This window comes from Schistocerca americana, chromosome 3, assembly GCF_021461395.2.
Source record: "Schistocerca americana isolate TAMUIC-IGC-003095 chromosome 3, iqSchAmer2.1, whole genome shotgun sequence".
Classification (NCBI taxonomy): Eukaryota; Metazoa; Arthropoda; class Insecta; order Orthoptera; family Acrididae; genus Schistocerca; species Schistocerca americana.
In genome coordinates, this window is record NC_060121.1 from 148366945 (window position 1) to 148392332 (window position 25388).

General features: G+C 41.8%; 1 protein-coding gene across 2 annotated transcripts in view; it reads left to right on the plus strand.

Moving 5' to 3' along the window:
* LOC124607480 (dnaJ homolog subfamily C member 28) overlaps positions 1-25388 on the plus strand; it is a 128689-nt gene that overhangs the window by 5834 nt on the left and 97467 nt on the right. For both annotated transcript variants that reach the window (XM_047139838.1, XM_047139839.1), the window contains exon 2: positions 4935-5066. In XM_047139838.1, the coding sequence (XP_046995794.1) occupies positions 4935-5066 (132 nt within the window). The remainder of the gene's footprint in view (positions 1-4934; positions 5067-25388) is intronic.

Here is a 25388-nt window from a genome sequence, read left to right on the forward strand (position 1 = left end):
ATTACTTCTGGTCTGTGTGGCTGCTCTTTCATCTGTATGTACCAAATCAGGTACAGTACCAGTTGGTGACAGTGATAGTTACAATTCCACAGCATTCTCCTCTTCTCACCCATTCTGGGGATTGCCCCCCACCCTCCTGCCCCACTGCCCCCTGCCTCATAGCTCTGTCCAATGCTGTTTCCTGTTGTTCTGTACATTGCAGCCCTTTCCTTGAGGGAAGCATTATTTTGGATATTGGCGAAGAAGACAAAGATTTGTCCACCTCTCACAGCCTTATCTGCCATAAAATATTAACAATGAAGATAAAACTCTTCTTTGTGATATCTCCTCTGTCATTGGTAATGCATTTTCCACATTGCTCTGTTTATTTTCATCAATGGTGCCATGAGTAACCAATATGTTTTGTCCTGTTCTCATCCCAATACCTGAATAGGAAAGAGTCCTAACATTTTCAGTCCCATGTGCCATCTAGCCACCCGATGCTGCTTCCTTTGCATCTGCCTATTGCTGCTGCCCCCTCCAACTCTGCTTGATGCTGCTTACACTTGCCCTGCATATTGCAGCCATGCCAGCCCTTTTCTTGAGGGAGGCTCTGTTTTGGAGATTGTCAATGAGGATAAAGTTTTGACGACCTTTCACAGCCTTGCCCGCTGTAACAGAGTGACCCCTTCCTAAGAATGGCAGTGGTTCAGACAAAGGAACTGGTAACAAGATCACCCATTTTTTGATGGTTCTGGTGCCACTTCTCCCAATCTCATCCCATTTGACATTTGGTGACAACATACTACATATTCTGTGAATGTTGTCCATTTGGTTGTAGTGCAACATTGTTTCAGTTCTTGCCCTGTCATTAGCACCAAGCTCTCTATTTTGCCTCCATTCACGTCTCCTGTTGTTTTTTGTCCTGGACCTAACATGCCCTCTATTGTCGTGTGTCTTTTCTGCCCGATCATTGTGGCCAATACTCTGAAAATTTTCCAGCATCTGGGAGACTTTGTAGCAGAGTGTCCCAGAAGCAATGAGTCCTGTCCACCTGTTGCCACTCGGTGCTGCTTCCTGTTGCATCTGCATTTTGCAGTAGTGGCGCACACTCTTCTCTAGGATGGCACTGCTACAGATATCAGCTGGCTACAGGGCTCCAGCTAGGTTCAGCTGTGCAGGGTTTTCTTTCGCTGACCTCCAGGGCTCTGAGGATCAGCCACCTCTGGAGCTTTGAGGATCATCCTCTTTGAGGCCTCTGAGGATCAACCTGTGAGGGTAGCTTGCCTCCAGACTCAACTGGCCTCCAGCCTCAACTGGCCTCCAGCCGCAACTGGCTTCCAGGCTCAATCTGCTTCCAGGATACCACCGGCCTTCAGTGGCTTTGCATGCAATGGCCTCGTCAGGTGCACTACCCTTATTCTGCCAACCTCCTAGGTTAATCAGACCCTCTGTTCCTCATTCCATACCCCAGACCTACCTTTTCCTTTCTGTTCCTACATACCCTCCAAAGGGATTGCTTGATGGAGTGCTTTCTCAGGCAGTCCACTCTCTTCCTTTCTGGGCTCTCACGCATATTACAGTGACAAGCTTGCAGTGGAACATTCTTCTGTGGTTGGTTGGTTGTTTTGGGGGAAGAGACCAAACTACGAGGTCATCGGTCTTATCGGATTAGGGAAGGATGGCGAAGGAATTCGGCCGTGCCCTTTCAAAGAATCCATCCCGGCATTTGCCTAGAGCGATTTAGGGAAATCACGGAAAACCTAAATCAGGATGGCCGGACGCGGGATTGAACCGTCGTCCTCCTGAGTGCGAGTCCAGTGTGCTAACCACTGCGCCACCTTGCTCGGTATTCTTCTGTGCTCACACCCTTTTCTTACTATGCTTTCTCAATGTGGGGTTCTCTGGTGGCTTCACATTCAGCAGATTCCTCCAGTGCCCCACTCTTTTCCATTGCGCATTTCTTCCTGGCTGCTCTACACCATCAGTCCTTCTGCAGTCTTGTCACCAAGGGGGAAGGGGATGCAGGATTTTTGGCTGCTAGCAAGACGGCTCCGCCATCATCTCTCCAAGGAAGAAGGGAGTATCCACATGTACACTCCAGCCAGATTGCAACCACATGCACACCCGTGTCCCACAGCTGTCTAAGCTTCAGGTATCTTCCACTTCCTGCACTGGCATCTGCAAGTCAGCTCGATGATAACAGCTCTGGGGAGCAAGTCATTGCGACGACAACAGCAGCAACAACAAATACAACAATAACAAAAACAACAATGCTTGTTATCACTGGGAACTAAGGTCACCACTACTTTAGACGCTACTGTCACCTTCTCGTGGCATTCCAGTTTATGTCAGGGAACACAGCCAGTGCGGGACTCTTTCCCTCCACAAGTCACATGCCTGAAAATAGTCTGTGCTGTATACCTCTGCCTCAGAGGTACTTAGGCGAGCATACAGCCTCCGAGAGGTGACTCGTGATTGAGAGTTATGCCAGACAGTTGCACCGACTGCTCCTTGGTTCCTCATTCAGAGCAACTCTTGACTGGCACAGACATCTGCCAATCTGACAAATCCTCAGCATGCACTGACTGGTAGACCTAGGCGTAGGACTATGCCACTCACTTAGGACTCCATTTAACATCTTCAATGGAATTACCAGTCTGGTTATATATCCTGTAGTAACTCTCTCGGTGGTTTCTTGCTAACTGCTTTGTCTTCCTGCAATCTGTACAGACTTAGAGTTGCTTGATAGTGCTATTTCAGCCTTGTAACTGTATCCTGAGTAAACGTGTTGTTACTTCCAGTCTATTTGACCACTGTTTTATCTGTATGAATCAAATATCAGAATGTAACACAATCAAACTCAAGACACTGTTGTCAACCTGTCCACCAAAAATGTCAATACCATAGAAATTTCAGTCCTGTCCAAAGGCTTCAGTTTCATCCCACATTCAAATTCAGTAATGATGGACTTGTTAAAGACCAATTCTCTTTCTTCCAGTCCCTGCAGTGGAAACACTTTTTCACCTCCAACCCCTTTGACCAGAAGCCTATGTAGAATCTTTGCCTCTCCAATTTTGTGTCTTTATTCAGCGACCATCCCACACTCCCATTCATCCATTCCCTGGTTACCTAGTTATCGGCTCTTATTGGCCACGACCTCCAACCATTGCCCACAGCTTTGGTCCCTGTATCAGTGACACAAACCATTTCCTTCACCACCTCTCAACCACCCCATCCTATTAGCACCTGTGTCTTTATTCAGCACTGTTGATGCTGTGTCGCTATACACCATCATCCCCCATGCCTGTACCCTGTCACTATTGATCAGTAAGTCTCCCAACATCCTACTGAGACTAAACTCGCCACCTTATTCCTTACACGTCTGACAGACTACGTCCTTACCATAACTACTTCTCCTTCAGAGGAAAAGTATACGACAAATCTGCAGACTAGGAATGGGAACTTGCTTCGCACCCTCTTATGCTAATCTGTTCATGGGCCATTGAGCAAGGTGCAGCAGTGGTTAGCACACTTGATGCGCACTTGATAGTACAATGGTTCAAATCTGTGTCTGACCATCCTCATTTAGGTTTTCTGTGATATTCATAAATTGTTCCAGGCAAATTCCAGGATGATTGCTTCGAAAGGACACATTGATATCCTTCCCTGTGCTTGAAACAATCCAAGCTTGTGTTCTGTCTCTAATGATCTCAATGTTGATGTGACATTAAACCCTAATCTTCCTTCCTTCCATTCTTTTCTTGTTCATGGGCTATCTAGAGGAAATCATCTTAGTTCAGACCCTGGTTCATGGCCACCTGTCCTCCTCCCATAACTGCCTCAATACCTTCTCTCCCATCCCCTGCGCCTTGTCCTCCTGAGTCCAGTCTGCCCCCTTACTGAATGTGGACCTTCACCTCTGCAGTTGTTCTCTAAAAACCTCTGTCCTTATGAAGCCCAAAAATCATCCATTTTCATAGCTACTGTATCTGTCACACTAAAATATTTCTCTCTTTTAGTATGGCCACTCATGGACACTACATCTGCAGTAACAAGCAGTCCCTTACTTGGGATGATGAAGGTCATACTAAGCCATTTTCCTACATGTTTCCCTAATCCTCTTGCCCCCAGAAACTGTCTGTGAAAGAACATCTTGTCAGTACCTAGAGTGGATCGGCTTTCCATATCTGTTGCCAAGAATTCAATAAGGAACATCCCACTCACAATCCTTCCCAACCCTCAGTAGGTGGTATTCCACTGCCCACCCAGTCTACAAAATATCCTGGTCTATTCTCCTGTTACAACCCTTCGCCACTTAAGCAGTACACCTGTGGAAGGCCCTAGTGCAAGACCTGGCCTCTGCACCATCCCAGTGCAATCTATTCCAGTCATGTCACTGATAGATCCTATCCTGTCAGGGAAAAGCAGCCATATCATATACAAGTGCTACTGTAACTTCTGCACTGCCTTTTATGCAGGTATGATCATCAACCAGCTGTCCACACGAATTAATGTGACAACTGTCAAACTGAGGCGAAGAACAGAGTGAGCAAAACTCACTGCTGAGCATAACACACACGACTTCAGTGGCCCCTTCACAATGTGTAACAGCTGAAACCTAACCTGTCCCTCTGATGCATGACTTGTCCAAAAGCTTAGCAACATTTTCAATCTTGGTTATGTTGATAATCCACTGCCTCAAGTGTTTGGCGAGTTATTACATTTACCCCTTTCATTTCTTATATTATACCTAGGACTTTTCATTACCACATACAAAAATAATGTAATAAAATATTTTCAACTAGTATTATTGTGTTTTTACTTACATAAATGTTTAATTTTCAATAATACATGGCTCACAGAAATTTGTGCACATGAAAGAGTATCGTGAATACATACATTACCTAGATGAGAATCAGGACACACATTTCATAAAATATTTTATTCTGTAGGCGTATTACCATGTACTTGGGCTGGAGAATGGCTGTGATCAAGAAAAAGTTCGTACGTCTTTCCTTGAACTCGTCAAACGGTATCATCCAGACAGTGGTTCTCCAGAGGCAGACTCTGAGAAGTTTCACCAGGTACAGTAGGATTATTTTGAATTGTAATCATAGCAACTGGCAACAATGTAAGGTACTCATACCTGCCTCACACACAAAGTTTTTCTTATTAACTTGGCTCCTGAGTAACAGTGGTAGCTGGCATACTTTCTTATCTGTTTTTGTCTTATGGAATAATCATGTAAGATAGTCATCTAAAATCAATAAACTTCCAATTCTGCAAAAATGAACATGTAAATAATATGCAGAGATGATAAGTTTTACACCTACCAAAGAGCTTTTCAAAGACTATGAAACACGCAGGCTGCCATCCTAATGCAGTTGTAGTATGATGTTATTCATGTCAAATAATTGATCAGTTTCTGTAAGCAATATGAATTCTGTGTCATAGTGCAATACACACGCATATTACTTATAGAAATTGACAGATGACTCTTCTAGCTATCATATTCGGTTCGTAAGATAGTTCAGTGGAGCTGAAACCAGTCATAACATTAGAAATATGTGCAGTTTTGAATGACAACAAAATTTGTTGTACAATCAGTGACTGTGGGTCTTCTCAAAATAAGACAGTATGTGAATTACTAAAACAGCATCTCTGATAGCAGTTCCAGATTTTTGGTATGTCCTTACCCTTACTGTAAAATGAAGAAAAATTGTACATGCCATAATAAGAGAGGGTATTAACAATTTCCATGAATATGGAACAAATGTAGTTGAACTGTTAGATACTGGCAAGGAATAGAAAATTTTCAGTTTTATAACTGGAAGTTTCTCCAGAAGGAGCAAAAGGTAAGACAGAAGAATGAAAAAAGTTAAGAAACAAGTTTAAAGTAAAATGGAAGGGAAAAAAGCTCATAATACTGTTATAGGGCTTTCATAAGTTATGTGGAAGGAGAATGAAAGAAGATCTACACATGTGAGAAATCAAGAACTCATTCACCAGCACAAATACCTTCATGGTCTGGTGATGAGCAGTAGTGGCTGCCGATGAGGAGGTCCTGTTTTTGATTCCAAGTGCCCATATCTAATTTGTGTGTGTGTGTGTGTGTGTGTGTGTGTGTGTTGGAAAGGTTGAGAGTGTGCTTGACTTCCAAGAACGTAAAGGCACTTGTTTAACTCCATTGGACACCAGACCTTAATTTCATTGAAATCATCATGGATGCCACAAAGCAAACTGTGTGGATCTAGGACCCACCCATGATCAATGTCCCTGAGTTTAATATGCTGGTTGAGAGCCATTGACCAAGATGATTCCCAAATGTGTGTGATGTTTCATGGAACTATTCCATGATGTGTTGCCATTGTCATCAGTGTGAAACGAGGTGCTAAGCATTACTATTTTGGTGTGTCTTATCAAATTACATACAAGTGTAAAAAGTCAGTGTATCATTCACACATCAAAGTGTTGTCGTACATATATTTTCAATACTGTTTCTTTTGACACTAGAAGTCATTTGTGATATTCTCCATATTCTATGAGGCTTTTCAAGTATGTAATTAAAATATGGCTCTGCAGTCAAACAGAAGTGTCAGCACAATGTCGTTGGCCAGGTTGATGTAGCTGTGCAGGCATGGGGTGTGTGTGTGTGTGTGTGTGTGTGTGTGTGTGTGTGTGAGAGAGAGAGAGAGAGAGAGAGAGAGAGAGAGAGATATCCGAAAGTTTTCCCAGTCTTGTGTATGTAACCGTCAACAATACACTTCAACTATGAGTTGAGTTGTTACCTGTATTCTTCTTATTTGTATTCCACCAAGCACTTTCCATTACTATGTTTAGATCCCATATTACAGAGTCCGCCAGACATATGTGTACACACTTTATCAGACTCTATCGAGATACTGATATTGTTGTTCAATTTGAGTTATGAGTGTATTGTAGTACTGTCTTTGGCTCAACAGATGTTAGTACTTACTTTCATCTCGGTATTGAGAAAACAAGATGGCTGTAGCATGCTTGACATTCGAGTAATGAATATGTATTATGAAGTGGTTTTTCAAGTTTGATAATGCCGTTGAAGTGCAATACCAGTGGAGGTGGGAGTTTGAAACAGAACTGCCAACCCACCTAACAATTAAACGTATCATTGACAAGTTTGAATTGTGTGGAACGATTTGTGATATTCACAAAGGAAGATCAGGAAGATAGTGTACAGCTACAAGTCCTGCTTCATTGGATCTCATGTTGGAAACGTTTGTTAATTCTCGACAGAAGTCTGCTATGCAATGTGCACATGAAGTGGGAGTTAGCAGTACAAGTGTACGAAGAATTCTGGAAGCTGCAAAGTGGAATGTTTACCCGGTTGGTAGGTACTCAGAGAGCGACAGGACAAGGTTATGATTGTGGGTGGGGCCGTAAACAGTTACTGTGAGTTGCACAATCAAAGATACAACTTTATTTTTCTAAGAACCACTCATTTACACATTGCTTTAAAAGATCACAATTAAACAATATGGCTGAAGGCCTCGTTAAAGAACTTGAGATGCTTTTTGGGCTGAAGGCCGAAAACCACACCAAAAACAAGAATGGCTGAAGGCCTACACTACACATCTGAAGGACAACTATAATTAAAACAAATTAATAAACAATTTTTCCATCCAAGAAATTTCTTTTTAAACTTACAACAGAACAGCCTAAAGCCTAATTAAAGAAATATTAACTTATTGCACAACAGAAGGCCACAGACAAATTTGAAACAACGGCTGAAGGCCTGAACAACAAGTCAGGCAAACAATTTAAAATAAACCCCTTCCTTCTTATAACAAATTTTACTTGAAAGAATACACACGGCTGAAGGATTTATTAAAAGGGGTTCAAATCCTCGGCTGAGGGCCACACATAACACATGGAACAACTAATGGCTTAGGGCCTGGATTACAAACAATTTCAGATAGAACCAATTCTAAGGGGAAATTTTTTTTTTTCTTTTTTAAAATAAAATCAATCTTAAAAATTTTAATTTAACACGGCGCAAGGCCTTTATGTAAAATTTAAAAGAACTGAATTAATACACGGCCGAAGGCCTCACACAGTACTTCAAACGAAAATGAAAATCAAAATCTAAAACAAACAGTACAAGTGCTGCTCAGAAGTGTTCCCAGGGTCAGCCTGAGAAGGTAGCTCAAACATAAGGTGAGGTGAGACAGGCAGCCAAGAGTTCAAGGTAAATAATCGGATGGCAACCCAAACTAGGGACGGTCCAAGGACCGACCAACAATTTAATCAATTCCCTTCCGTTTGACCAACGGCACAACGATGGAAAATATCGGCCGAGGACGAGGATACGAACAGCACTACATTTTCAGAAATTGGCATTTAAAAATAGCCAAGGGAACAATAACCACTCTAAGCAAGTATGAACCAAACAACTTAAAGGCTGTCGAACTACACGATGTGCTGGACAGCATCAACACAACGATTAAAGGCACACTGCCGGAAAAGTACGCTAATGACCAGGGTAGATAGCTGGGGCGTTAACGTCCACAGGGCAGAAAATACCCCTGGTGCTCTTCAATTGACCTTCTCCGCGAAAGAGCCCTGTGGATAATATGGTCTAGTAGTTACATGCTTGACACCGTTTTGAAAGACAGAATGCCTTGAAGGGAGCTGAAAGGAAAGCCGACATGTTATCACTAACAATTTTGTTTGGGGGGGGTCCAAAAACTCAGAAAACATTAGTTAAATGCAAAATAGTGATGGTAGCAGTTATGTCATGACTCAGAAGGAGCCAGGTAAATCTTGAAAATGTATCAATAATAATCGAAACGTATTGATGACCTCTCTTAGTACGAGGTAAGGGACCCACATAATCGATACAGAGTTTGTGCATAGGACAGGATTCATGCTAAGAACTCAACAGACCCTGTTGAAGAGCATTCTTAGGTTTGGCCACATACACAATCGCCAACGAGAAACCATCTCTCTGTCGACACGGTCCATGAAAGACCAAGTTAAATGCTCCTTAATTCTTTGCAAGGTCTTATAAGTTCCTAAGTGCCCACCAATCAATGAATCATGAAAGTAATGAAAAACTGGGCACACCAGAGCTACTGGTAAACAGATCTCGAATTGCTTAGCACATCCTACTCTTTTACACAAAATGCCTTTCTTGATAATGTACTCATCCAATAGTTCCCCAGCCAACAGGCGTTGCTTAACGGGTGACCAAGTAGGGTCCTGATCCTGATGCTGAGCAACATCGTCAAATAAATGAGGAATCTCGCCTAACACAATACAACTAAGAGTGCCTCCCTCTGTTTCCCGGGTGCCCTCACTAGATGTATGTTCAGTGAACATATGACTGAGGACGTCTGTAAGGACATTTTCAGTCCCTTTTAAGTGTTTGACCTCAAATTGAAATGCGTACTGCCCACCTGGCGATATGGCCAGTTTTACGTGCCTTGGCTAACACCCAACTTAATGTTTGATTGTCAGTTTCTAGCTGAAATACCTGACGCTCAAGGTAAAAGCAGTACTTCTCCAGCATGAACAAAACGGCCAATGCCTCACCCCATAGATAGAATATTTAAGTTCGGCACTGGTTAACCGACGAGACGCATACACTAATGGCTGCCTCTGACCTTCGAACTACTGGAGGAGGACAGCCGAAATACCCGCATTAGAAGTGTCAGTTTGGACAATGAACTTTTTATTAAAATCTGGCACTCCGAGAATGAGAGGGTTGGCCATAGCTGCCTTAATGTGCTCAAACGTGGCCTCTTGGGCAGGTCCCCATTCAAAACGCACTCCTTTCTGGTGCAATTCATTTAAGGGAGCTACCAACTGAGCAAAATTAGGGACAAAACGCGTAAAATAATTTGCCATGCCTATGAACCTGGCAATTCCACACTTATCAGTAGGTGGAGGCAGAGTTCTTAATGCCTTAGTTTGTTCCTGGTTGATGCGAATACTCTGACCTGATACTAGGTGACCTAAAAAGGAACCCTGCTGCTTGGCTAACATCGATTTATTGGGCTTAACAGTTAACCCGGCCCCCTGCAATCTCACAAGAACTTGCTGGATATGATCCAAATGTTCCTGAAACGAAAAGCTATAAATCACCAAGTCATGTAAATAATTATAAACACAGACTAATTTCAAGTTGCTAAGGATATTATCCAGCAAACGAGTAAGAACAGCTGCACCACTTGCCAAATCAAAGGGAACCCTGTGAAACTCAAACAGATTCCTATCAGTACAAAATGCTGTAACATGTTAACATTCTTGAGCTAAGGAAATCTGATAAAAGGCTCGATTCAAATCAAGTACAGTAAACCAATTAGCACTGGCAAATCAAGTAAAGGAGTTATGAAGATCAGGTAGAGGAACAGATTCAAGGACAACCTTGGTGTTCAGGCACCGGTAGTCAACAACAGGCCTAAAGTCCCGCCCCTGATCCTTAGGGACAAGGAATATGGGGGAAGCATAGGCAGATGTAGAAGGCCTAATAACCCCTTGCTCAAGCGTTTTGGATATTTTAGCTCTTAGTATCTTCATCTTAGGGGGTGAGAGACAATATGGGGACTGCGTAACAGGAATGTCATCAGATAGACAAATGTGGTAGTTAAGAACATTAGTAACACCCAAATTATCACAAAGAAGCTCAGGGAACCTCTTAACAAATCCTGTAATTGAGAAGCCTGATGTGGCGAGAGATGGGTAAGATCGAACTCATGAAGCACAGCCTCAACAGCCAGTTTGCTGGCATTTCGATGCACAGTATGTTTAGTACATTCGCAGAAGCCAAACTTCTCCGCAGAAGCGAAGTTAAAAAAGAAGGTGCGCCTAGAAAAATCCAAGACTAAACCAGTTTTATTGATGAAATCACACCCCAAAATTAAATCGACCAGCAGCTCCTTCACCAAGGCTAATGACAAAGGCCAGGAGAAATCCCCAACCGATATATTCCCTTGGGCCCAACCATGCAGAGGCAGCACCTGGTCACTGGCCACCCGACATCTCTGCACTGGAGAAGGGACCGACCGAAGTTTCGTGAGATGACCAAATTCAAAAAACCATTTCAAACTCAATAGCGAAAAGGAGCTACCAGAATCCAAAAGAGCACAAATAGGTTCCCCATCTATTCGAGAACAAATAAAAGGCAAGGGCAGTTATGAGGGAACAACAACATGGGTACCCCAAGGTTTAAAGGTTCAATCCCGAGGTCGCTGCCCAGCCCGGCATCATTTATTGGCTCTGGGCACACAAGGTTGAATGCAAGAGCATACCAAATGAGCCATGCCACCGCACGTGAAGCAATACCGGGGTTCCCTTTCAACGGCCTCAGCTGATGGAGATAATTCGAAATTTCCCTTGACAACGCCCGTGGGCTGACCCTTAACTTCACGACATACATTGTTCACAAGCAGCAATGCAGATACCGCTACAACAGCGGCACGAAGCTCTTCCCAATTTGAAGCACGATCACGAAAAACTAACTGTGACTTATCCACCATTCGCATCTCCCTGGAAACAATAGCCACCAACTCCCACTCTGGCAAATCGATCAACAAGGCCAAGCAGGCCGTCTGAACTCTGTCCATATACTGATGTAACTCCTCTTTATCCTGCTGCATCTCCCAAATGTAGCGAGACTCAAGCTGTTTCCGAACTCCGGTTGTCAATCTCTGGTCAATGACAAGCTCCCTCAATTGCTGCAAGGAAAATCCTTCTGTCATGGCTGGGGTACAAGGTTTCTCAACTCACCTCTAGCTAACGGGTACAATAATGACAATACTACTTGGTGCGGAATGCGAAAGGCAGCAGCATGTTGTTGAAGATAAATCAACAGCCATAATAAGTTTTCAACCTGCTCAAGTCGATGTACAACTAATTCAGTAATATCTCGAAAGAAATACGCTAGAGGATTAGGCAATTTGGCAAATGCTGCATCTAACTTCTCAGAGGATATAACATCACCACTCCCGGGCTGGGTCCCGGTTCACCATTGATACAGCGAGTCACGCTCTTCAGTCCTCTTCCTATCCAGTTCTAAACATGTAAGCTTAAACTACATTGCATTAACCAAAGTCCCCAATTCGGGGGTTAATTTTTTATGATGATCCTCCAAGCCTAACATGCCTAAATCCGCTATCTGATTGGTTAGATGCACTAACTGTGCCTGCACCCTGTCTAACTGACTGCCACTAGGTTCAGTGCCTTCCAAAACACAAATGATGACCTCAAGGCCCCTAATAGCCTTAAACAAAATTCAATGGCTGCTTCTGTCTCACCCACCACATCTGGTGTGACGTCAACTGGGTGAAGAACAGTAGCACGCAAATGGGTCACTATGTCTGGAACACTGCCCTCAATAGACTGGCACCTTATCGTGAACTCATAAACAAGGTGGTCCTTCCTCAACAGGCTGATCCCTGGGCACTGCCTGACCGCCATTAAAATAGGTCACCTGAAACAATCAACAACCATGACAATATGGCGCAACACTAACAGAAATACAATTCAAACGATCAGTAACTGTAATGGCACAATCATAACCTTGTTCTGCTACCATTTGAAACCCAGTTGGTAGGTACTCACAAAACGCACAGGATAAGGTTATGATTGTGGATGGGGCCGTAAACAGTTACTGTGAGTTGCACAATTTTTCTAAGAACCACTCATTTACACATTGCTTTAAAAGATCACAATCAAACAATATGGCTGAAGGCCTAGTTAAAGAACTTGAGATGCCTTCTGGGCTGAAGGCCCAAAACCACACCAAAAACAAGAATGGCTGAAGACCTGGCTTGGAAATCAAAAGCAATTAAAAATAGAAGGAAAAAATTTTTTTTCTTTTTAAAAAAAAAAACCATGCAATTGAAAACAATTAGCAGCTGAAGGCCTACACTACACATCTGAAGGACAACTATAATTAAAAAACATTAATAAACATTAAACTTTGAACAGAACGGCCAAAAGTCAAATCAAAGAAATATTAACTTATTGCACAGCTGAAGGCCACAAACAAATTTGAAACAACGACTGAAGGCCTGAACAAGAAGTCAGACAAACAATTTAAAATAAACCCCTTCCTTCTTATAACAAATTTTACTTTAAAGAATACACTTGGCTGAAGGCCTCATTAAAAAGGGTTCATGTAAATTCTCGGCTGAAGGCCACACATAACGCATCAAACAACTAACTGCTTAGGGCCTGGATTACAAACAATTTCAGATAGAACAAATTTTAAGGGAATTTTTTTCTTTTTTAAAATAAAATCAATCTTCAAAATTTTAATTTAACACAGCTGAAAGCATTTATGTAAAATTTAAGAGAACTGAATTCATACACGGCCGAAGGCTTCGCACAATACTTCAAACTAAAATGAAAATCACAATCTAAAACAAATAGAACAAGTGGTGCTCAGAAGTGTTCCAAGGGTTGGCCTGAGAAGGTAGCTCAAATGTAAGGTGAGGTGAGACAGGCAGCCAAGAGTTGAAGTTAAATAATCGGATGGCAACCCAAACTAGGGATTGCCCAAGGAGCGACCAACAATTTAACCAATTCCCTTTCGTCTGACCAACGGCACAACGACGGAAAATATTGGCCGGGGATGAGGATATGAACAGGACTACGCCTTCAGAAATTGGCGTTTAAAACAGCCAAGGGAACAATAACCCCTCTAAGCAAGTATGAACCAAACAACTTAAAGGCTGTCAAACTACAGGCCGTCCCGGACAGCATCAACACGACGATTAAAGGCACATTGCCGGAAAAGTACGCTAGTGACCAGGGTAGGTAGCTAGGGCATTAACGTCCACAGGGCAGAAAATACCGCTGGTGCACTTCACTGGTAAGTAACAGCCAATTTAATAATTAATCACAATATAGGAAGACGGCTGCAAGATTTCGCCGACCCCAACATATCATATATGTGGCTGCTAGCCCGAAAGGCCCAGGGAGCAACAACCTGCAAATCAATGAAGAGATATCACAATAGTTGAGGCTTCATAACAGGTTAATTGATCACTCAACTTCAGCATCCAGGTTCGGTTGACAACGAACTTTGTCACTCTTGCAGCTAGCGCCTCATGATCCGACAGCGCATGCACGCTGCCAGCAGTCCCAGCCTGGCCTAGTGCCGTGGAGAGATCCTCGCTGCTCTGTCCCAACCGACTGATCACCACACACACACACACACACACACACACCACCACTACCACCCGGAAATACTAGAGGTCACACCAAAGATAGTACGACTGTACTAGTATTGATTAGCACTGCTGCTGCCACTCACGGAGGCAAGACAGCAACTTCGTTATGCCAGTAAGTAAGGAAGAAATGAGACACCACTCGATGTGACAAAATGCTGAAGAACAAATGTCATGAACGGGAGCCACACACGGCTCAATGATTACTGCACGTGATTAATGATGACAATTCTGATCGCCGAATGCAATTTTCCAAATTGTATCAGCAAATGGTAACTGATGACGAACAATTTGTGACGAAGGTAGTGTGGAGTGATGAGGCACAATTTAAACTTAATGGAAGCGTGAATCGGTGTAACAGTGTGTACTGGGCACTGGAAAATCCACATGTTTATGTGTATAAAGCGGTCAATCTACCAGGGGTTCAAGTGTGATGTGGACTGTCATTTATGGGTTAGTAGAACCCTTTTTTGTTGATGCTACTATTACTGGACAAGTGTACCTGAAAATGTTTCGCACATCAGCTTTGCCAGGTATACGTGCGCTTTATGGAACTGGTGAAGAGATATTTTACCAATAGGACGGGATTCCACCACACTATCAACTAGTCGTACAAGCTTTCCTGAATGACAATTTTCTGGGACATGGGATTGGATGAAGAGGGCCCATTGAGTTCCCTCCACAGTCACCAAATCTAACACCTATTGACTTTTACTTGTGGGGAACTGTGAAAGATAATGTCTAAGCCATGCATGTGGAGGAATTTCACCAGGAGATTACAGTGACATGTACAGTGATCTCCACTGTAACATTGATTGACTTAGTTGCAGCACCTGCTCGTCATTCTGTTATGTGTATAGCTGCCAACAGTAAACATTTTGAACATTTAAAGTAACCACATGCTAAACTGACAGGTATACAACATGTGTGATCAGTTATTAAATGCAAAAAAAAACACTCATAAGTAATACTTTTCGTTCCTTAAAGTGTGTGTACACTTCTCTGGCAGACTCTGTACATGTAAATGTATAATGATTTAAAGTAATCAGAATGTCACTTGGCATACAGTTTACCTGTATAACCATTTGACCTTTCATTTTGTGTATTACGTAGAAGAATTAGGTTACTATAGTTTATTTCTTTGATTGCTGCAGTCTGACTCGCAGGAGAAGCTGAGTAGTGGTGTAGTGGTTATGATACTAGACTGTTGCATGGAGGGTCGTGAGTTCAAAACTCACCTGAACTGTAAAATATTAATTTCTATATTCGGTTCGAGTACATTGTAGAAGTGAATGTTCTGTAACTGTGTCCGCAGCTCGTGGTCGTGCGGTAGCGTTCTCGCTTCCCACGCCCGGGTTCCCGGGTTCGATTCCCGGCGTGGTCAGGGATTTTCTCTGCCTCGTGATGACTGGGTGTTATGTGATGTCCTTAGGTTAGTTAGGTTTAAGTAGTTCTAAGTTCTAGGGGACTGATGACCATAGATGTTAAGTCCCATAGTGCTCAGAGCCATCTGTAACTGTATGCATACCGTATGTGTTCTGGGCGGAGGCAGTTTGCTCCGTGCTCTTGTATGCGCAAGTGCTGAATAAACCGTCAGTGCAACATTACTCATCATGTGATGACTGCCTACCATCCGCAAACTAGTGGGCTTACTGAATGCCTTGATAAGACCTTGGCTGACATTCTATCAATATTCATCATTGTTGAGCAGAGCAACTGGGATGAGGTGCTACCCTTTGTGACGTTTGCCTTCAACACTGCCAAACAATATACCACAGTATTTATGCCATTTTTCCTGGTGCATGCACGTGAAGCGACTACGTCAATGGACACTGTGTTTCCCTTACATCCTTATGATGTGGACGATTACTACATTGGCCAGGTGTTAACTAGAGTTGAGGAAGCTCAGCAGTTAGCTTGACATCGCATGCTGCAGGCTCAAGAAAACGATCACCGAAGGTATGACGCGAGCGACAGCCCTGTTGTCTACCAGCCTGGTGAGTCGGGAGTCGGAGTATGCAGGACCGATGACTGATTTTCGCCCTGGCGGTGATCTTCTTAGAACTTCCTTTGCCGCTACGCTCTTTGTCACCTTTCCCCTTAGTTGCCTGTCACTGGAGCTTCGAATTTACCCTGGGTAGCAGGATCCTTATAGGGCTTCATTCGAAGGACGTGGACCATATCTCTGATCTTTCGTCGTCTTGTGTTGGGCTGTAAATCTTCAACTTCATAAGTAACATCAGACAACTGCTTTACAACCTTATAAGGTCCAAAGCAGCGCCTGAGGAGCTTCTCAGAGAGACCAACCTTCGGAACAGGAGTGAAGATCCAGACGGGGTCAACAGGCTGATAGACAACAGGGCAGTGGCTCGCGTCATACCTTCGGCGATCGTTTTCTTGAGCCTGCAGCAGGCAGAGACGAGCTAATTGCCAAGCTTCCTCAGCTCTGGTTAATACCTGGCTGATGTAGTCATCATCCACACCTTCAGGATGTAAAGGAAACGCAGTTTCCATCATCGTAATTACCTCACGCCCATGCACCAGGAAAAATAGCGTAAATCCTGTGGTGTCTTGTTTGGCGGTGTTGTAGGCAAATGTCACGAAAGGTAGCACCTCATCCCAGTTGCTCTGCTCAACATTGACAAACATTAAAAGCATGTCAGCCAAGGTCTTATTAAGGTGTTCAGTAAGCCTGTTAGTTTGTGTATGCTAGGCAGTCGTCATGTGGCAGTCGATACCCAGCATCTCCACCAGAATAATGTCATGTAAAAAAAGGTGTAATCAGATGAATGACAAACACTAACTTCACTTAATGAAGGTTTATTCAGTACTTGCACATACAAGTGTGCGGAGTGAACTGCCTCTGCCCAGAACACATATGGTATATATACAGTTACAGAACATTCCAGTACAGTGATTCTTGACATGTGTCGATACTTCTAGAATGTACTCAAAGTGAATATAGAAATTAAAATTTTACAGTTCATGTGAGTTTTGAACTCATGACCCTCCTTAAGAGAACAGCGTCTCGGTGTTACGTCCTCCTAGTCCAGGAACGAGTCATCGGTCATGCGTACTCCGACTCCCGTAATCCACAAATGTCAAGAATCATTGTACTGGAATATTCTGTAACTATATATACACCATATGAGTTTTGGCAAGGAGGCAGTTCGTTCCGCACTCTTGTACGTGCAAGTGCTGAATAAACCTTCATTAAGTGAAGTTAGTGTTCGTCATTCATCTAATTACACCTCTTCTACGTGGCAATATAGAGACTTAGTCTTATTCTGTTTCCTGATAATCATTAGCCTGTAAATTTGTGTGTCTTTATGTCAGTGTTTTTTATTTTCTTGTGTCACTTTTATTTATATTTTATTTTAATGTTGTACTATGCACAAACTAATCTTGCACGGTTTCATAGAGATCTTTAAAGTTATCTGAGACCGAGTACTGTTGTTCTTTCTCTGTGTGCTAATGCTATTGTTGATGATGTCTTCATTTCAAAGGTTGGTTTGATGCATCCCTCCATGCTAGCCCATCCTCTGCAAGCATCTTCATCTCTGCATAACTAATGCAACCTACATCTGTTAAAACCTGCTTACTGGAGTCAAGTCTTTGTCTCCCTCTACAGTTCTTACCCCCACACACTTCCCTACATCACCAAACTAGCAATTACATAATGCCTTGGGATCATTGTTTGCTGCAACAGGTGGAACATGTGCTTTATTGGTGCTTAATATTTTAGCAATTTTGATCACTATTTGAGCAATTTTGATCGAGATAAACTCGTGCTGTAGCGTTCTTCTTCGGCACGCCAGTGTAGAAGTGTGCACAGAATAAGCTAAGTGAAAAATCAGTGCAATACACATGTTTATTTATGTATGACAGCCGACTTAGGAATTGTCCTGTGTGCCAGACCGCATGTATAATATTGTGTGCCAATTTAAAGCTCTAGATTTGCATATTTTACTGTTCACATCATTTCTGCATAAACTTTCATTGATTATACCAGGCTGTGGAAGACTAGAACTCCAGATTGATGAAGATATCCCTACAAGCACACGTAACAAAGATTGTTGCCATGGAAGACATTGTTATCATGATTTCAGTCATCAGTCTAGATGTGCTCAGTTAAACTGTGAAGCTTGTGTCTATTGCTTACCCAAGCTCACAGAAGAAATTTGTATGCCAACAAAGATCAAAGCATTACAGGTGATCAAGAAATTTGCATCACCAATTGTCACAAGCAGTCACAAATCATCCCTAAAGATGTGTGTGTAGGAACAGCTGAACCAGTCCAGATTGGACAGCACTGTGCCACTGATGAAGAATCATGATCCGCCATCACTACAGGTAATGCAGTGGAGGAAGATGCTATTGAACTGCCATTAGGGTCTGGCCTGAATAAGGAACATCATCAGTGAGTATTAGCCATACTGTACCAATTTTTTATGATTTGAAATCCAGAGAGGAGAAAATACAGACCAAGTGGCCCATGATAAAATCAACACTGGGGCTCATCCGTCAGTTAGCCAGCACTAGCACAGAGTGTTGCTGGTTGAACAATGAGTAATCCAGAAAGAAGTGGAGAAGACATCATTGAACCCTCAGAGAATCCTTGGCCTCTTCTGTATTCCTTGTGAAGAAGAAATATGTCACATGATCTTTATGTGTTGACTACCAATGACTGAACAAAACCATGAAAAAATATGTATCTCTATCGTTTATTTCCTCAAAAGAGCAAAGTATTTCTCAACTATGAACGTGCAGGTAGACTAATGGCAATTCGAGGTTGATGAGGCTAACCGGGAAAAGACATGTGATGACCTCTATGAGTTCAAAGTTATGCCATTTGGACTATGTAGTGCTCAAGCCACCTATGAGTGTATGATGGACAACTTGTTTTTACACCTAAGATGTATGTTTCCTATGGTGACTTAACTTCCTCGGGCTAATGTACTACTCTTTGTTAAAACTTGTCCCACAGGTGCCTCACCGCCGAGCCGTACACCATCTGCTTTATGCCTTGATGTACTAGTGACCAGTCAATCTACTATGCTGGTGATTCTATATTCAAATTATTGAGGGCCAACAATTAATGTTAGTTAAAGATTATTAAACATAAAAGATCAGGGGAATCACAGTAATTATGTATACCACACTCGATTCATGTTTTATGTAACTGATTTATTCAGTAAGATATAGCTTCCTACTGAGTGATGGTCCTAAATGAAATAAAATGCAAGTTCGTGTGGGAAGGAGGTCACATTTTCAATGTAACTAGCAGCACACGAGTGATGGTAGTCTCCACTTAATATGCTCAAATTACTAAGTGCATATACATCAGTTGTTTTAACCCCATATTTCGATGCATAAACTGAAGTCCACATATAATGAAATACAGTTTCATGCTCCAACAACCAAGGTCACAACCACAGGTCTGCAATCAGAATCCATCACTTGGTGCACTTAAAAAAAAGGTCTCCAATGCTCGTAACTGAACCCCACTCTCACGTCAAAAACCAAAATCAGCCATCTCTCTCTGATGGGCGTAACATAACCTCCTCCTTGTGTTTTTCCACAGCTCGTCAGAGTGCATCTCTGACCACCACATCCACCGACATCACCAAACTTTACCTGATGGAATCTCAAGTAGCTCCTCACCACATAACACACTTCTTACAATTCTTTGACACACCGTGTTCAATTGAAACGGAATGAAAATGGATTGGAAAAGTAAATGTAAATGGAATTGGACCACCATTCCTACAGTCATAATTCTACTATTAATTTATATATTTTTCATGAAACATGATTTAATATTGTGTTTACTGATGCTTATTACTATTCCTTTAATTGTATATGTATGTTTACTGCTCTTTCAATCAAATACCATAAACTAGATTAATATGTTAAATTAATTTGATATACTAATAATTATGTGCCACATCACTTATAAGTGTATGTGTTGAGTAGTTTCTGGTATCATGCACTTAATGCAGACATTTGTCATCATAGCATATTTAATAATAATGTAATTTGCATTGATATTCATGAAATAGTTACTGTGCAATGCCATTGTCCAAAATTATGTCCACCTTACAAGACAGCCTTGTTTGTTACTTATAGTGTGCAAACGTTTACATTATAGAGTCTAGTTTTGCTTGTAATTGTAGTTGGTGCTTGTGTACATAGCTTTGCATTTCTTGGGCTCTCACGAAACCCTTAAGCTTACTGCATCAGTGTTGCTTGCATCAGTCTAAGTTATTAGAGTGTTTGTTCTCTACAGAGTCTTGGTATTTCCAAATAATGATTTGCTTTGGACATCTGCAGCTGTTAGCGGCTGTCTCGGCTTTTATCTGTAAGTACCCAGCACTTAAGGCCAGATGCTCACTTTTGCTGATCCCTCCTTTGTTCGTAGTCCCTCATCATGTCTACCTTGGTGGAACCCAGTACCATTTGCCCAGCCACCATTTGTTTACACACAGTACAATGAACAGTTTTCTGTAGTAGTTCCATGTTGGATACATTTTCCAAAAGGGAAACATCCCTGGCTTAAACTAATGGTTATGCTGCTCCACTGCTCCATCCTTTCTACAATACTCTTTCTGTACCATCTGTTATTCTTTGCACTTCTGGGTATTCCCACAGCAGTGGAACCTTATCTGGTTTCTCCAGATTTAATAAATAACCCTAAATAGTAGCCTGAGGCTTCCTCTCTGGCCTTGTCATGTTGCGTTATCTGGATCACAGTGTCATTTTTGCGTAGATATTCAGAGAAGACTTAAGCCATCTGGCAACCATGTTGAAGTGTGTTCAGACCACAGGCTTCCGCCTGAATCCTAAAAAGGGCTTCTTCATTGTCAAAGAAATAAAAATCTTATAACACCTAGTTAATGGTGATGGTGTCCAGTCACAGATTTTCTGACTCGTCAGTACGTTCACAATGGGAGAAGTTTTCTCGGAATGTCTTGAACTACAAGCGATTGATAAAGGACTTTTGCACTGAGGACCTCTGTCTTTGCCCTTAAAGAGCCACTAACTTATTTTCCTGTCCTAGCATTGTGTGGTGAGAATGCCGTGACAGAACTTCTCCACTAGTTGTTATGAGATATTTACAATTCTAGTGCCAATACAGGAAGATGCCAAAAAAGTGACAGTTTATGTTTCCAGAGTATGCCTCAAGTCTGAGACGAACTACTGTACAACGGAGAATGAGTGCCTTGCACTTGTTTGGACCATCAACAAGATCCGGCTGTATTTATTCAGTAAATCATTCATTGCTGTTGCGGACCAACTTTGTCTGCACTGGCTGACCAGCCTGAAGGATCCATCAACTCAGCTGGCTAGATGGCCACTGAGGATTCAGGAGTATGATGTGATTGTTGTATATGAAAGTTGATGCAAGCACAAGGATGCTGACAGCATTTTCAAGGAATTCTTTGGCAGCACCCACCAGTGTGGGTGAAATCTCACTCGTCGCTGTATTAAATGACAGTGCTGCTGAAAACCATAGAAGCCTTGAGAAGGAGGTGGAACTGACGAAAGGTGAATTTCAGTTAATAAATGGAACATTGTGTAAGAAGAATTATAATCCAATGGAGCAAAAATAGTTGCCCGTCGTTCCAGCTCATCTATGGCCAGCTATCCTGAAGTTGGTCAGAATCTGAACTGAAAGTCACATGTTACAGATCGTTTTAAACGTTTAAGCTCTGCGACTTTTGTGTTATGGGTAATGTCAAATTGTGGATATGAAAATATCAAAAACTTGACTTGCTTTTCGTATTTTCATTTACTATTGTCTTGTGGCATCATGTTCTTGGGTAACTTGTCATTGTTGCACAGAAGTATGTGAGGAGGACATTGTGTGGTATCCACTCTAGATCATCTTGTAGACAGCTCTTTAAATAGTTTGGCATGCTGACAACAGCCCCACAGTACATTTAATCCCTTGGAAGGTTGTGGTAAACAGTCAGTCACAGTTTGAAACCAACAATAACATTCATAAATGTAATAATGGGAAGAATAATTATTATCTACCACGCAGCCTCAGCATGGCATAGAAAGGAGAGGGACATTCAGTGATAAAACTCTCTGACTACCTAACCAGTGATGTAAAGAATTTAATAGATAATAAAATTAACTTTCAAGCATCAAACATTAATTTAAATTCCTCCAAAAGCAATTTTTGAATGTGTCATAATATTTTTTGTGTGTGTTTTTAACTATATGGCAAAAAAAGAGAGGGAGTGACTGAACATACTTAAGTATAAAGCAATGTGTGCCTTTTATTTTTCCAATTCTCAACTTAAAAAATCATGTAAAAAGCCAACATATTGCCCTATTTTTTGCTGAGAAAGTGTACTATAATTGTAAATCTGTCTCTTTCTACATCATCACAATTATGATCCACAGAACATTCAAAGAAATAACTAACTACCTATCTTTGAAACAGTGATACTAGAAATAGGCGTATAACATGAAATGAAGTTCATGTAAAAAAAAAAGTGGTGATACTTAGGCAGCAAAGTGTTTTATTATGTCTAAAAGTCATGTATTACTGGAAACATTGCTTATAATTCAGTCTTTGTAATACACTCAAGCTTTTTACAGCTGTAAATGTTTGACTCATGAGGACAGCCAGTTTAGATTAGTGTAGCAGTCATCTTTTAAAATTAAAATACAAGAGCATCTAAAATTTGGAGAGAGGTGATTCAAGCAACAAGTAGCAGTTGCAGTGTGCTATGACATCTAGTGACTTTCATGCTGGTGGAAGGAAGAGATACTCATCAGATTAGGAATAGGATACTGTCCATTGATACACAGTTACCTTCTTTGATGGGATTTTCACAAGTATTTGGATCTTGTGGAATACCAGTTTCAGTACAACACACAATATCTGATCAGATGTTTCCAGACACCCAGAGTAATGCACAGTTGACCACTAGATATTACAAGAGGTGGACCCACCAGTATAAAAGGAGTCAGCAAGTGTTGTGTTGGTTGTGTAGAAGCAGTAACAGCAGAATGGGTCAACAAAGAGAGATCAGTGACTTTGAGTGTGGATAGTCGTTGGATGTCACATGAGTAACAGACCACCCAGGAGTAATCGTGAAGTGGGAATGCGAAGGAACAGCCACAGTTAAACCAAGACCAGGCAGACTCACTGACAGAAACCGCTGTGCATTTCAGAGGGTGGTTGTAAAAAATTGCATGAAAGCAGCAGTAGAGTCACTCATGACTTCCAAAGAGCTACTAGCAATGCAACTTGCACAGTGACTGCATAGGGAGTTAAAAGAATGGGGTACAATTTTCAAACAACTCCTCAAAGGTGTACATTTTTGTAGTCAGTGCTAACTGATGATTGAGGTAGTGTAAAGAGTAATGGCACAGGACAGTAGATGACTGGAAACAAATTACTTGGAGTGACGAATCATGCTGTACCATGTGGCAATCTGATGGGAGGTTCTGGGTGTGGTGAATGCGTGGAGAATGTTATCTGCCATCATTTGTAGTGCCAATTGGGAAGTATGGGGGGGGGGGGGGGGGGGCTTTATGTTATCAGTCTATTTTTCATGGTTAGGTTGGTGTCCCCTAATTGAGCTTAAGAAAATGCTAAATGTAGCAGGATATGAACACATTTTACTCTATCATGTACTCTGAACTGTAGAGGACAGATTAGAGATGACAATTGTTTTTGTATCAGCATGCCACAGCACCCACATAAAGCAGCATCCTTGAGGCAATGGTTTGTGGACAATAACATTCCTGAAACGGACTAGCCTATCAAGAGTTCTGACCTGAACCCAGTGGAAGATCTGTGTGATGAGTTACAATGTCAGTTTCGCTCCAGACCTCAGCATCCAACATCACTACCTTTTTTTGGTTTCAACTCTTGATGAAGAATGTGTTACCATTCTTCCATAGACATTGAGACACCTCTTTGAAAATATCCTCACCAGAGGTCAAGCAGTCATAAAAATGAAGCGTGGACACACTCCATATTAATAGCCAGTAGTACGTGTCCAGACCCTTTTGATCAGCTGGTGTATTTTAACTACATGTGTTTCATATGCTGTGTTTCAGCTTGGCTGGAGAGCTGTCCATCATCCTAACCAGCAGTACAGAAATGTTACATGCATTTAAAAATTATATAGTCTAGCAGTGTGTGAAGCTTGTGGAATACCACTTTTGGTATAACATACTTTAACTACATGTGTTTCATATGTTGGCATAAAGACAACCACTGTTTGGCTGGAGATACGTCCACCATCCTAACAGAGAACAGAAACAGTGTGACGTGCCAAGCCTCCTGCCTAAAGTTTTGGAGAGATGATGCCAATGAGTTCTGAGTGGATGGTGCAGCCCCTGTTTTTTATTAAATGGTCAGGCATCCACATACATCTGGTAGTTTTAAGTTTTTTATTCAATAGGTTCTCTGTCCATTAAGTAGCATCTCAAATCAGGTTCAGTGCAGTTTTCTTCAAATATAAAGATACTGCTTAATGAACCACTGTGGAAACAATGAGCTGAATATTTTTAAGTTTCATAGTTTAGTGGCTCTTAAGAACATTTTTCCAAGTGATTGGTAGATTTTAATATGTGACAAGGTAACTGATAAATGGATTCTGTAAGTGACAAGCCACACATTTGTGTCAACGTAGCCAGACATTCTGAGGAAAACTGCTAATATGTGTTCCTGCAGAATCGTCTCAGCAATTTTCTTTGTGAGAGCAGACACAGTTCAAACCGTAAGATTTGTTTGTTGATATCCAGTAACAGCACTGATGCCCATGCTACTGAGTGCCCTTTAAATACATCATCATAATCATCATCATCAACATCAAAGTCAAGCAGCATCAAGGATTAACTCTGGCCTCATCATTACAACTTTTGCCTCCATCACATCTCCATCCCTTTAAATGTTGAGCCTTGCTTATCGCATCTACTTGGTGTCCAGTTGCTGCTCCGATGCATCACTCAGTATAGGACTCCAATTTTGATTTAAATTAGTACGACCTAATTGAATCACAGTCATTGTCTTTACAACACGTTCACAATCTTCTGAAATATGAGTTTAGACTGTTGTCAGGTACAAACTTTTTAATGTCTCTGAAGGTTCTGTCCTGTCTTAGTCAGTTTGTTTAGTTCTGCCTGTTGCGCAGCAGCAGTGTGAATAGTTTGCAGTGCATG